Raw genomic sequence first — 15,529 nt, forward strand, 5'->3', positions numbered from 1 at the left:
TTGAGGCTAGGGGCGAGTGGCGGTTGCGTCAGATCTATGATAGGTGGCGACCGTCGGCGGCTTGAGAGCTCTGGCTAGGGGCAAACGGCGGCGGGAGAGCGGCGGCTGGTGCCGAGGTGCCGAGCAGCGGCGGCGCTAAGGACGAACCCTCATAGTAGATCGATTTGTTTAGTCCAGGAGCCGCGTATAGTAGTATAAAGCAGATTGCAAAAATACCAAAGGGTATATATGTCATTCCAGTAGGATTTATCAAGTTAAATAAATTGAAATTCAGCAAAGCGCCACTCAGGGCAAATGATCAGTAAATTAATGTAAAGTATATATAAGTCTAAATCAAATGTTGCAACTCATCAAGTGCCAAACTATAATAGGGCAAATCATCAAATCCCTTGTATCTTTCGGATGATTAAGGATTTTTTTCCAAGGAGAGATGATTAAGGTTTTTGTTTTAACATGAGAATATTAATATAATATTACTTAGAAGAATATTATGAATGTGATGATTAAGGTCGCAATCAAATAACAAAATGCCTCTTGGTCAATTTGTTCGTGCAATTACTCGGGTCATCCATTCGAATTTTACCACAACTACAATTTTATTTGCCTTTTGAGTACACAAAATTAGATTATAGTCGCATATAAACGTCTCACAAATCGTCTCTAAGTTAATTAAAATTATATACCTATTTTCTAAATGGCCAATTATAAGCAAAAGTTTGTGACGCCCCATAAACGTCTGAAGAAGCGTCTTTAGCTTGCTAGTGTTCATGGGCATAGAGACGAAGACAAATAGCGTCTCAGAAAAAGCGACCATACAAGCCGTTTTTGTTGTAGTGCATGCGACTTTAGGTTCTGGAACTTTTTCTCTGCCATGTTTATTATTCCCTTTATATTCGACGAGAAGCCAGACGGTACCTTAATACTGAGCAGGCATTCAAAGAAGATTTCCTTCTCTTCTTTGGTAAGAGCGTAGCTGGCATGACCCTGATGTATGCCGTCTTTTCCATGCATACGTTGCTGGTCCTCCCGTGCCTCAGGTGTATTTTTTGTCTTCCCATACACGCCCAAGAAGCCAAGCAGGGTCACGCAAAGATTCTTCGTCACGTGCATCACGTCGATTGCAGAGCGGACCTCTAGATCTTTCCAATAGGGCAGGTCCCAAAATATAGATTTCTTCTTCCACATGGGTGCGCGTCCGTCAGCGTCATTCGGAACAGGTTGTCCGCTAGGACCCTTTCCAAAGACTACCTTCAAATCCTTGACCATATCATGTACATCAGCACCAGTACGGTGGCGAGGCTTCGTCCGGTGATCCGCCTCACCTTTGAAATGCTTGCCTTTCTTTCTTACGGGATGCCTGCTCGGAAGAAATCGACGATGTCCCAGGTACACATTCTTCCTACAATTGTCCAAATATATACTGTCGGTATCATCCAAACAGTGCGTTCATGCGCGGTATCCCTTGTTTGTCTGTCCTGAAAGGTTACTGAGAGCAGGCCAATCATTGATGGTCACGAACAGCAAGGCCTTTAGGTCAAATTCTTCCCCCATGTGCTCATCCCACGCACGTACACCTGTTCCATTCCACAGCTGTAAGAGTTCTTCAACTAATGGCCTTAGGTACACATCAATGTCGTTGCCGGGTTGCTTAGGGCCTTGGATGAGCACTGACATCATAATGAACTTCCGCTTCATGCACAACCAAGGAGGAAGGTTATACAAACATAGAGTCACAGGCCAGGTGCTATGGTTGCTGCTCTGCTCCCCAAAAGGATTAATGCCATCTGCGCTTAGACCAAACCATAGGTTCCTTGCGTCATCTACAAACTCCTTCCCGTACTTTCTCTCAATTTTTCTCCACTGCGACCCGTCAGCGGGTACTCTCAACTTTCCGTCTTTCTTACGGTCTTCTCTGTGCCATCGCATCGCCTTGGCATGCTCTTTGTTTTGGAACAAACGTTTCAACCGTGGTATTTTAGGAGCATACCACATCACCTTGGCAGGAATCTTCTTCCTGGGGCGCTCGCCCTCGACATCACCAGGGTCATCGCGCCTGATCTTATAGCGCAATGCACCGCATACCGGGCAAGCGTTCAAATCCTCGTACTCACCGCGGTAGAGGATGCAGTCATTAGGGCATGCATGTATCTTCTGCACCTCTAACCCTAGAGGGCAGACATCCTTCTTTGCTTCGTACGCACTCTCGGGCAATTCGTTGTCCTTTGGAAGCATATTCTTTATCATTACCAGCAACTTTCCAAATCCCTTGTCAGATACACCATTCTCTGCCTTCCATTGCAGCAATTCCAGTGTGGTGCCCAACTTTTTCTTGTCAGCTTCGCAATTCGGGTACAACAATTTCTTGTGATCCTCTAACATGCGCTGCAACTTCTTCTTCTCCAAATCACTTGTGCAGGTTCTCTTTGCATCGGCAATGGCCCGACCTAGATCATCAGCGGGCTCATCTGATACCTCTTCTTCAGCTTCTTCCCGCATTGCCGGCTCAGCTTCTTCCCCCATTGTTGTATCATCGTATTCAGGGAACCCATGGCCAGGATAGTTGTCGTCGTCCTCTTCTTCTTCATTGTCTTCCATCATAACCCCTCTTTCTCTGTGCTTGGTCCAAACATTATAGTGGGGCATGAAACCGGACTTAAACAGGTGGACGTGAATGGTTCTTGACGTAGAGTAATTGTGATCATTCTTACAGACTAAACATGGACAAGGCATAAAACCATCCGCCCGCTTGTTTGCCTCAGCCGCAAACAGAAAAGTTTGCACGTCATTAATGAACTCGGGAGAGCATCGGTCATCGTACATCCATTGTCGGCTCATCTTCATTACACAACACCGAATAGGCCAAATTAATACAAATTCATACATGAAGTTCCTACAAGACTTAAATGCAACAAACAAATAACTCTCTAACTAAAGAATTTAAATGCAACAACAAATGCGATCAAGATCGCAACTAAGGTAACAATTGATCCAACAGCATAATGATACCAAGCCTCACTATCAATGGCATATTTTCTAATCTTTCTAATCTTCAAGCGCATTTTCTCCATCTTGATCTTGTGATCATCGATGACATCGGCAACATGCAACTCCAATTCCATCTTCTCCCCCTCAATTCTTTTCAATTTTTCTTTCAAATACTCGTTTTCTCTTTCAACTAAATTTAACCTCTCGACAATAGGGTCGGTTGGAATTTCCGGTTCACAAACCTCCTAGACAAAAATATCTATGTCAACTTGATGGGCATAATTTGTCATAAACACGAAATGCAACAACTAGTTTTAAAAGAGAATATACCACATCCGAATCATAACAAGGACGAGGGCCGACGGGGAGCACTAGTAGAAAAAGGGGCTTTTGGCCCGGTTGGTAAGGCCCTTTAGTCCCGATTTTTGAACCGGGACTAAAGGGTCGTTACTAATGCCTCTCCCCTTTAGTCCCGGTTCTTATACAAACCGGGACTAAAGGCCGCGGCCATGTGGAGCTCCACCTTTAGTCCCGGGTGGTAACACCAACCAGGACTAAAGGAAATTTTATGATTTTTTTTTGAATTTTTTTTATTTTCAAATTTCTGAATTATTTTAACCTCTAATCTCTAATCACCACCCCTCATCACTGCTCAATTTATCCTCTAATCTCTAATCATCCCTCATCATTTCAAATCACCTAACTTCCCGGACGGTCACCCATCCTCTCACTACTCCAGCCTGAGCACGCTTAACTTCCAGGTTCTGTTCTCCCTCGTTTCCAAGTCTGCACTTGTTGTTTTCCTGACAATAGTAAGTTGTCAATCCTATTAACCTTCAGGAATTTAGCTTGAGCATGAAGTGACACATTTCACTGTTTGAGTTTGAAACTATAGTTTTAAAAAACAATAATTATTTAGTAACACTAATATTTCTTGAATAATTAGTTTGACCATTGTTTTACCACAGTTTGACCAGATTTGACCAAAATTCAAAAAAACTGAAATAATTATTTAGTAACACTAATATTCTAGAATAATTAGTTTGACCACAGTTTGACCAGATTTGACCACATTTTTTCCAAAAAAAATTGAAACTATATTTTTTTCTGTTACTAGTGGCGCACCTAGCAAATGGTGCGCCACTAGTAAGTTTGAAATTTTTTCGATTTTCTTCCACTCTAGATCTTAAAAGCCCCGTAACTTTTTTTCTATTAGGTTTTTGAGGATTTTGAAAATTCGGATGTAACTATTCGAGTAGATGATTTTTCATATAAAAAACTTTTTAATCCGAGTTCGTATGCAAAAGTTATGCCCATTTTACAAATTCCAGAGAGATTTTGCAAATAAAGTCGAAATTCATATTTGTAAATTTTCGCAACAACTAGACCACATATCACATGGGAAACTTATATTTTATTTTTTGACATTTCCATCATTTTCTTTTGTTTTTTCTATAACTGAAAAGGCGGTCCAAGGGGGGTGGTAGAGTTTGAAAATGGGACCTTTAGTACCGGTTCGTGCCATGAACCGGTACTAATGCCTCAAAGCCAATTAGTACCGGTTGGTGGCACCAACCGGGACTAAAGGTTGGTGCCACCAACCAGTACTAATGGGCATCGCACCCTTTAGTCCCAGTTCGTGGCACCAACCGGGACTAAAGGGCCCAGGTGAACCGGGACTAATGCCTTAGCCGCACGAACCGGGACCAATGCTCACATTAGTCCCGGTTCGTGACTGAACCGGGACTAATGTGAATACTGCCCTGTGACCAAAGCCCTGTTTTCTACTAGTGGACGGATATCAAAACCATGGCACTATGTATAACAAACAACGTATGGGTAAGATAATTATACGAGTAACTATATATCCAAATCACACAAACATCAATTTGGTAATGTAAAACATTCATGAACAAGAGGCTCACCACAAGGTGGTGCCGGCGACGGAACGGTGCGGGCGATCGACTGTGGTTACGACGGAGATTTAGAAGGCACTAAGTAAACCACACCTACATATGCAAACTAAGTGTTAGTTTTGACCACAAATTGCATATAAATCAAATACTAGCACATATATTTTCTACCAAATTACTAAACTCATAAATTAATCACTATACAAAGCATTGCAAGAGCTAATCTAGCAATGAGAGATGAAAGGACAAAGTTGCTAACCTTTGTGATCATTTGAATGGATGGGGGCCTTCAAATCTTGACAAATTTTGGGCAAAATGTGTGATGAGCTCGAGAGGAAGAGGGAAAGAACAGAGAGGAGAGGGGAAAGGGGAAGAACAGAGCGAGCTCGGGTGGACGAAGGGTTTATGTAGGACGACCTTTAGCACCGGTTCGTGCCATGAACCGGTACTAAAGGTGCTGGAGGGGCCCCGGACTGACAACATCCTGCCACCACTCACTTTAGTACCGGTCCGTGGCACGAACCGGTGCTAAAGGTCAGCCACGAACCGGTACTAATGAAAGCGGCTGGCTAGCCGTTGGAACCGGCACTAATGCACACATTAGTGCCGGCTCAAAAGCAAACCGGCACTAATGTGCTTGACATTTGACCCTTTTTCTACTAGTGGAGGAAGGTTTCTAGCATTAACACGCGATGATATGATAAGTGGCATCTAGCGCGATAAGGAGATGGTCATATTGTATCAAGAGTTCGCACAGCGCCGCAGATACTGTTATGGATCATGTCATGCTAACGGTAGTCCGGGCCATGAGGGTACCGTGAAGATTATGTCCTACGCAGATTTTGAGAGGGAAAATGTCGTGTTTCTCATGAGGCAAACCTTGCGGGTACCAATTATGGACAAAAGTGGGTTAAAAATATTATTGATGAACTTTAGTATATGTTTAGGCTATATACCACGAAAAGGAGTCCCATACACCACGGGTCCAAGATTCGACCATCAAAATTTAGGTTATTGTCATTTTAATTCTCAGAAATTCAAATGAAGCACAAAAATCCCAAGACTTGACATGGTATCATGATATGGCCCCCCAGAGGGCTTTGGTACAAATTTGACAATATTTTACAAAAGTGTCATGTACACTGCTTACAAATCAGATCATCTCCGAGCAAGAAACTAGGTTTCAAGAGGAATCAGATCCGGTTTGTATGTAAAGCGGCCGCTGCTTCACTCACTGGCCTTCAAATTTTGCGCACACTCAACATGTACTATTGCATGAAACATGTCAAAATTGATATTTTTGGGCCCATTCGCTATATTTAAACTATTCAGTGCATTTATTTTATGTAATGGATATCACTAAAATTTCGACTGCATGTACATGCAATTATGACCGAAAGTAAATAAACATATACTATGATGGTATTTTGTATGTGTTTAGTCCTAATACCATAAATTAAAAGCAGTCTCATACACTAGTGTTCTGAGATATGGTTACCAACATGTAGGTTATTGCCAGTTTAATTTTCAGGAATTCGAAAGAAACCAAAAATTCCAAGACTTGGCATGGTGTCATTATATGGCCCTCAGAGGCCATCTTTAAAAAGATTGAGAATGCTTCGCAAAATTTGTCATGTAGGCTGCTTACAAACTAGACCATCTTTGAGGAAGAAACTAGATTTTGAGAGGGCATGGGTAAGGTTTCCATTGGAAGCGACCGCTGCTTCCTCTGTTGTCCTTCAAAGTTTTCTTGCACTAAACACGCACCATTGCATGTAACTTGTCAAAAGTTGGCATGTTTGCAGTGTAATTTGTTATATTTAAGCCATTAAGTGCCTCTATAGAATTTACTGGATATAATTCGATTTTGAATCACAGGTACATGAAATTATAGACAAAAGTGGGTTTGGAAATATTATTTGTGGTGTTTACTGAGATGTAGATTATTGCCATTTTAATTATTAGAAATTTAACAAAGCGCAAAAATCTGGAGACTTGGCATGGAGTCATGATATGGTCCCTAGAGGATGTGGTAAACATTTGAGAATATTTTGTGGAAGTTTTCATGTAGGCTGCTCACAACCCGCACCATCTTCGATGAAGAAACTATTTTTCGAGAAGGAACAAACATGTTTGTATGTGAAGCGATAACTGCTTCCATGATTGTCCTTGAAACTCGTTCCAATCTCAACAAGCACTATTATGCGCGGCATGTAAAAATTTGGTTTTCTGTGAATGTTATCTATATTTAATCTATTACGGGCATTTATTTTCATTAAATACCTAGAAATTTATTTAATGTCTTCAAGATAGCAAATAAACCATAACAAGTGTCAAACATTAGAGCATCTACACCCGCAATTTTTAAATCTGGCCCCTTATATGTCCGCGGACATGTTCGGGCGCATCGGCGGACCGCTGCCGGTCACCCCTAATTTGTCCGGTGCTGCAACACACTCCACATGTGCAAACCCCTATTTACATACTAATCCATGCAACTAAAATTCATCGTTATCATCATACATAGGTAAAACGAGCTCCATTCGAATAAAAACTATCCATGTTCTACACATCATGAGAGATGTAGGTGACTCCCGTGCCAGACGGACCGGCCTCGTGGTCATTTGTGGCAGGGCACGGCTCCGGCTTCTTTTACTCATGGTCTTCTTTTAGTTTCATGAAGATTATCTTCCACGTCATGCCAGCGAGGTGGATACGGCAGCGGTTCATCGCCACCTCCTACTCTGAGTGGATCGAGTCAAGGATGGCGGCTTGCTCCGCCTCGAAGTGCACTACTGCCTTTATGGCTTTGGCATGCTGTAACACTGCCTTCGCCTCCTCCATGCCAAAGACACCGGGCTCAACCTCCATACCCATGCCTCCTCCTCCGTATCCTACAAACCCTCCTCCTCCTTCGACACCTCCTCCTTTCATGGCACTACCTCCCCCTCCTTCTCCATTACCTCCCCCTACTATGCCACAATTTGAGAAGAACGGTTTTATCTTTGGCGGCACGAATCTCGGTGGCGGTCTCCACGGCTTTGGCATGTTAGAACCCTGCCTTTACCTCCTCCATGCCAAAATCGCTGGGCTCAACCTCCATACCACGCCTCCTCCTCCATATCCTATAGACCCACCTCCTCCTTCTGTACCCCCTCCTCCCATGGCACTTCCTCCTCTTCCTTCTCTGTTACCTCCCCCTACTATGCCACAATTTGAGAAGCATGACGTGCCTCCTCGGCGGCATGAATCTCGGTGGTAGTCTACGCTCGACACTTGGTTGTGATCATTTTATAGTAAATTATCTTTTGCCGTACCATGGCAGACGCCAAGCTCACTTTGGAAAGGGAATGGGAGGTGGAAGCGGTGGCAGCGCGGACTAGATGGAGATGAGGGGAATGTGCGCGACTAGGGTTACCTCTGTCGCCCATCACTAGTAGAAAACAGGGCTTTGGTCACAGGGCAAGATTCACATTAGTCCCGGTTCAGTCACGAACCGGGACTAATGTGAGCATTGGTCCCGATTCGTGCGGCTAAGGCATTAGTCCCGGTTCACCTGGGCCCGTTAGTCCCGGTTGGTGCCACGAACCAGGACTAAAGGGTTCAAAGCTCATTAGTCCCGGTTGGTGGCACCAACCGGGACTAATGGGCTCTGAGGCATTAGTACCGGTTCATGGCATGAACCGGGACTAAAGGGCCCATTTTCAAACTCTACCCCCCCCCCCCCGACCGCCTTTTCAGTTTTAGAAAAAACAAAAGAAAATGATGGAAATGTCAAAAAAATAAAATAAAATAAGTTTCCCATGTGATATGTGGTCTAGTTGTTGGGAAAATTTACAAATATGAATTTCAACTTTATTTGCAAAATCTCTCTGGAATTTGTAAAAAGGGCATAACTTTTGCATACGAACTCGGATTAAAAAGTTTTTTATATGAAAAATCATCTACTCAAAAAGTTACATCCGAATTTAACCGGGGGAACCCCGTTAAACATTTTCAAAATCCTCAAAAACCTAACAGAAAAAAAAGTTACGGGGCTTTTAAGATCTAGAGGCAAAAAAATTCAAACTTACTAGGGGCGCACCGTTTGCTAGGTGCGCCACTAGTAACAGAAAAAAAAATTGGTTTCGAATTTTTTTTTGGAAAAAATGTGGTCAAATCTGGTCAAACTGTGGTCAAACTGTGGTCAAACTATGGACAAACAATGGTCAAACTAATTATTCTAGAATATTAGTGTTACTAAATAATTATTTCAGTTTTTTTGAATTTTGGTCAAATCTGGTCAAACTATGGTCAAACTATGGTCAAACAATGGTCAAACTAATTTTTCAAGAAATATTAGTGTTACTAAATAATTATTGTTTTTTAAAACAATAGTTTCAAACTCAAACAGTGAAATGTGTCACTTCATGCTCAAGCTAAATTCCTGAGGGTTAATAGGATTGACATCTTACTATTGTCAGGAAAACAACAAGTGCAGACTTGGAAATGATGGAGAATAGAACCCGGAAGTTAAGCGTGCTCAGGCTGGAGTAGTGAGAGGATGGGTGACCGTCTGGGAAGTTAGATGATTTGGAATGATGAGGGGTGATTAGAGATTAGAGGATAAATAGAGCAGTGATGAGGGATGGTGATTAGAGATTAGAGGTTAAAATAATTCAGAAATTTGAAAATCAAAAAAAAATTCAAACAAAAAATTCAAACAAAATCATAAAATTTCCTTTAGTCCCGGTTGGTGTTCTCCACGTGGCCGCGGCCTTTAGTCCCGGTTCGTGTAACGAACCGGGACTAAAGGGGGGAGGCATTAGTAACGACCCTTTAGTCCCGGTTCAAAAACCGGGACTAAAGGCCCTTACCAACCGGGACTAAAGCCGCTTTTTCTACTAGTGCATTTTAAATAGCCTACTTTGGTCCCGTGGGTAGTGCGCTAGATTGACGACATGAATGTGTCCTGACCAAATAGAAGGAAGAACCCAGTGGCTAATGGGTTTTTGCACATGCCCCACCCATTAGTCCGACGTGGCGGACTCGTTCGGGCACGCCTGAGCGTTCCCATATCCGCCCCCACATATGGGATGGATATGAGGGATGTCAGACAACCCATCCGTTTGGGCTGGGTGTGTGTGGGTAGTTGAGTGGCAATTTTGTGGCCGGGCTGTGTCCCGGCTATCCTCCTAGACGTTTAGGGGGATCTTGAGGAGTTTGGTTGTAGAAGCTCTTACATGGAAGTTCTAATGATGTAAATTTAATGTAGAAAAACTGAAGCATAAGCCTAAAGCTAAAACACTAAAACCCAAACATTCTAAATTTTTTGGCAAAAACACTAGTTGCAGGCTAGCCAAAATGCACGCCACTGGTACTTTCTATAAGTCATCTCAAAATTACCATTGGAGACCACAAAAGTCGCGGCCGCCACTGATACCTCATTTACTAATGGTGGGCTGCAATCTGTGTCGGCCACTAGTATTTTCATCCAGAAAAGCCATGGGCCAAAATATGAGTGTCGGGCACATTTGCGGACTCAAAGTCACGTCCGCCACTGGTACTTAAGTTACAACTGGCTGGGAATCAATCCATGCAAGTGATTACTTCCTTTGGTGAATTGGAAATGGGGCAGAAAGGATTCTCTCCTTTTCCCCCCAAAGGTGACCCTGATTTTTCCTCGAAAAAAAGAAGAAGAAACCTAGCTTGTGTGGCTGTGGAACCTCTGTCCAATCTATTTCCCTTCAACTCTAAAAAAACAAAAAATAAAAAGATAGCATCTGCCCTTTTTTTTCCAAGAAGACAAGAAGGAAACCGCGTAACATTTCCACCGTCCATGATTCTTTTGTGCCTGACCAGTGGGCCCAGCAGGTCGGTGTGACATCTGATCTGACTATATACCCGACTCCGTTCGCATTGCTCCTCCCCAGTCACCAGCCACCAGTCCCCACTCCCCACTCGCCTTCGTCCCGCGAAAACCCTACCTCCGGAGGCGAGATGAAGGGCGGCGACGTCGAGGCGGGCACCGCGGCGCCGTACCCCGGGACGACGGAGAGCCCCGAGCTGCGCTGGGCGCTCATCCGGAAGATCTACGTCGTCCTCTGCCTGCAGCTTCTCCTCACCGCCGTCGTCGCGGTCGTCGTCGTCAAGGTCCGCGCCATCCCGCACTTCTTCGTCTCCTCCTACGCCGGCCTCGGGCTCTACATCTTCATTCTCATCTTCCCCTTCATCGGTGAGGCCTCAAACCATTTCTCCTCCATTACGAATTTGTGATCCAATTGCAGTGAGGGTTTTCTTTCCTTTTCTTGGTAAAAGAAGCAGAGTATGTGTGTACAGGGGCTGTACGAAATTAAATTGCAACATACAACAAGTGCATTTTAAATGCCAGAAAACTGATATGTTGCACAATTATCGGAATCCATGGGCCCCATTTGGTAGATCTGAAGAAGATTTTCGTTTTGCTCTGTGAACTGGCCACTGGAGCTCCTTGATTTTACGCCTGCAAGCATAAAGACTTGGAGTGAATCCCCTGAAAATAAAAGGTCGTTGCTTCCGGGCATTCCGAACAATTTGTATGCGTGCCATTTCATCATGTCCTTCCCGCAAAAAATAAAAGATTTAATAATGTCTGATTTTGAGGGCCTTGGTCAGAGGACAGGACTAACTTTCCCTTTGCTTTCTTTGCATTCTCGTCCCTGCAAAGCTATGGATTACAGCTCCTGTTTTTTGCAGGAACGTCCCATGCACTCTTAATTTTGCTTTACTACTGTAGATTGGGACGTGGTAGCTTTGTGAATTGCAGCTGGGAGTTATTCTGTTTCTAAAATGCTTGTTGATTTTTTGTATGCAGTGCTGTGCCAGTTGCTAAAATGCTTGTTTTTTTTACGCAGTGCTGTGCCCGCTGCACATCTACCGCCAGAAGCACCCAGTCAACTTGCTGCTTCTTGGCGTCTTCACAGTGGCCATCAGCTTCTCTGTGGGCTTGACATGTGCCTTTACCAGCGGTATTGTTTCTGCTCCTGCTGCCAGCTCCTAGCTTCTTCTTGAGTCGCTCTGCTGCTTATGTAAATCAGCACATGCTATCATCAGAATCTGATAGCTCCTGCACCATCAGATTCTTGAGTCACATCTGCCAACTCCTAGCCTGTTCACCATGTGCCTTTAGTGCCCTTCTCATTGTGTTAATGCATTACATAGACATGGCTAGTAGATATTTTCGTACTATTAGCTTCCTACTGTTATCGTGTGGCAATTGTGCTAGTCACCATGTGCGGCAATTGATATTTTCATACTGTTATTGTGAAGCATTTTGTTTGCGTGTGGACTGGGTTCAGAATACACGCGCTGCCAATTTTCTATACCTGTGCAAATGGTAGACACGGCCAGGCAGCCCATGTGACTGTAGTTGATGCATTTTCCTAGTCTGTGTTGAGGGCAAATTGTAGTTGTTGGTCACCATTTATGATTGATATGCTGGTCTGAGTTAGAAGCATTTCTAGTATTGCCAGCTAGCAGCATTACCTTTTTAGAAGACCTTGCTTTGCTATTTTCAGCTATTACTTTTTCATCAAGATATTGGCAAACAGTAACCTTTGCTTTTCATAGAACATTGGTTGGAACTTGCATATATTTTTACTGTTTCTTCCGGCAACTATTTGTTGTAAGATACATAGTGTTATGATAGTATCACTTTGATCTGAAGGGCCGATTTGTCCAATAATATGCCAGCCGAGCTGCTCAAGTTGACATGGTTTTGGCAAGGACGTGATTTAGGTTGCAGGACTAGCTTAAACTTTTATCAAGATAGAAAGGATTTTCAGTTGATATATCATACCAGTGTTGTGATAAGACAATAGATGCTTCATGCATGTGCTGGTTAATTCTCATTGGATTAAAGTGATTAAAAATACATAGTTATATTGACAGGCACTCTGTGATCTGTCATCCATTTGTGTTTGCGTTACTGTTCACCACTGCATTTTGGGGTTGTACCAATTCCAAGGTTCTTTCTATCTTGTACCACATCACAGGAGGTTGCTGATAGTTTGCTTCTTCAATGCATCACTGCCATTTACTTCAGATTTTAGCATGCATGTGCTTTATGCATGTGCTTTATTGTTTAGTCAAATTTACATGATAGTTCATTTAGAGATGTATGCGATGATAAGGAAGCAATTAGTTCATTTAGTAGCCGTCCTCTTATATATATGTGTGTGTTTTGTACTTTGTTGGTATGATGGGTTTTCTTTGATAAAGAACCACCGCTAAAATAGTCTGCTATGTGCGCAGGCAAGGTCATTTTGCAGGCTGGGATTCTTACAATTGTGGTTGTCTTGAGCCTCACTGCTTACACCTTCTGGGCTGCAAGGAGGGGCAAGGACTTTAGCTTCCTTGGTCCTTTCCTATTTGCTTCTCTGATGATCTTGCTCGTCTTTGGGTTCATTCAGGTTAGATGCCGTCCGTTCCCTTCTCTAGTTAGGTGTGTCGCCCATTTACCTATCAGTCTTCTCTATTCTATAATGCAAATACTGATCATGACTTCTGTTTGCAGATATTCTTCCCGCTGGGCAAGCTCTCTCACATGATCTATGGCGCGCTGGCGGCACTCATCTTCAGTGGCTACATTGTCTATGACACGGGCAGCATCATCAAGCGTTACAAGTATGACGAGTATGTCTGGGCTGCCGTCACGCTCTACCTTGACATCATCAATCTGTTCCTGGGCCTGCTGACTCTGTTTAGGGCGTGTGACAACTAGGCACGTCTCCCTGCCCCTGCTCTCTCGTGCTTCAAATCCCGTCGACGAATTTGGTATCCTGATGAGTCCTTGACATGAAGAATTGTATACCCTGGTCTGTCTCGCTGGCACGGTGAAAATGTTGCTTACTTTAGTTGAGTTGATCCCTAGTAGAGAGAAAACATAAGAAAACCGTGCGTCGGTTCTATCCTATGGATGGTGGATGTGATGATGTATTTAGACGTGCTGGATTGGTCGATTGGTGGTGCTGGGTTTATTTAGCTGGGTCTTTGACATGCTGGACTGGTGGTGCTGGGTTTATGTAGCTGCGTGGCTTACGGACGAGGGCAATATTGTTTTCTAGCACATATGAATTCGTCTCTTGGCCTGTTTTGTGGATGGTTTTTTCGTGGACTATATATGAAAAAAATAAACAATCAGACCTATTCTACGCCAGAACCAAAGTACACCCTTTCTCATGTAAACCACTCAGTAAATCAGAGTCTTCATATCTGTGGTCTCCGACATAGAGGTTGCGAAGACAAAAGGCAAACTCACATTACATGTGTGTTCCACCTGCCATTGACTACAACGGTTCTTTTTCATCAAAAAACTAATTCAGAAAATATTTGATTCAGACTTCAGTTCGAACACGAACAGAAGGATTGTTCATTGCAGACCTTTTGTATTGAATTTTGCATACAAAACACATCATGGTAGATTCATCCTTTTGAAAGCAAAGCACAAGCAAACAGTTGTCATTTCCTATCAGACTTTTCACCTCCCAATAGACCCATAATACCACCCCATGCCAAATTTCACTCTTTTGGAACAAATTTAGGTTGATTCATTTTTTATGAAAAATGTAAAAATGCAATTGGTGCCTAAATACAAGAAATTAGATATAAGAATTGATTAAAAAAAGCTTCTCTAGTACTAGGTTGCTTTAATCGTACAACAAATATAGATAATGTTGGATTGCCACTCTTAGAAGCTGCTTCAAAAGGTCCTAGTTATGAACTGTTTGAAGAGTACACCAAGAGAAATCAAGACACTATGAGATTATTATTGTTACCATCAAGGATATAATACATGATACACTAGTGCAGAAAAACCTATCTGGTTGTGACGTGTCAAAAAGCATCTTGTTGGTGTGTCGACCCGACACCCCTAGTATGGCGCCACTGATAAAAATTGTCGGTGGCGTGTGGATCTCCACGCCACCACTAACATATGTACTGGTGGCATTGACACGCCACAACTGAATGTTCACAGCACACCACCGATATAGATTCCAGGCGGAAAAAAAAGTTGATGTTCCCTTCCGTCAACAACACTTAACGACAATTTACGTAACAACATAACTGAACTAAGCATAGTAGATTGACAACTTAGAATAGATTCAACAAGTTAGATAGGTAATCAACTAAGCACATAGCAGTTTTGCAACTAATTACAAAATATAAGTTCTCGATCAACGTCAACTCAACATAAAACCGTCAGCTGGTCCATCTCCTTCTTCACCTGATCCCTCTCATCGATCAGTTGAGCCATCCATCAATTAGGTGACCTCTCTCCATCGTGCAGCTCATCCCTTGTCGCCTTAAGCTTTGTGAAGATAATTTTGAGAGGCCAGAAGCAACTTGTTGAGCCCGTCCACGTCATATTTTTTTCTTGAGCTTGCACAGACCCCCCCCCCCCCCCCCCCGGTATGAATCCTATGTAGCCCAAAGAATGTAAAGATGAAATGTTTGGAATAAAATAATCATAAAAATGATTTAGTTGCACACATATAAAACCAAATGATGGCCATCATAATCTACAAAGAATGAGGTTACATTATATACAATGAGTGAGACTTAACCTGCAAAAATTGGCCTAACAATCTACCATGGATTACTTCCAATCTATC

General features: G+C 42.9%; 1 protein-coding gene across 1 annotated transcript; it reads left to right on the forward strand.

Moving 5' to 3' along the window:
- Positions 1-10,824: 10,824 nt before the first annotated feature.
- On the forward strand, positions 10,825-13,973 carry LOC123075594 (protein LIFEGUARD 2-like). Its single transcript, XM_044498161.1, has 4 exons — positions 10,825-11,112; positions 11,771-11,884; positions 13,170-13,327; positions 13,432-13,973. The coding sequence occupies exons 1-4, from the start codon at positions 10,878-10,880 to the stop codon at positions 13,636-13,638; spliced, it is 714 nt and encodes a 237-aa protein (XP_044354096.1). The 5' UTR covers positions 10,825-10,877; the 3' UTR covers positions 13,639-13,973.
- Positions 13,974-15,529: the final 1,556 nt, after the last annotated feature.

Source organism: Triticum aestivum, chromosome 3D, assembly GCF_018294505.1.
Source record: "Triticum aestivum cultivar Chinese Spring chromosome 3D, IWGSC CS RefSeq v2.1, whole genome shotgun sequence".
NCBI lineage: Eukaryota > Viridiplantae > Streptophyta > Magnoliopsida > Poales > Poaceae > Triticum > Triticum aestivum.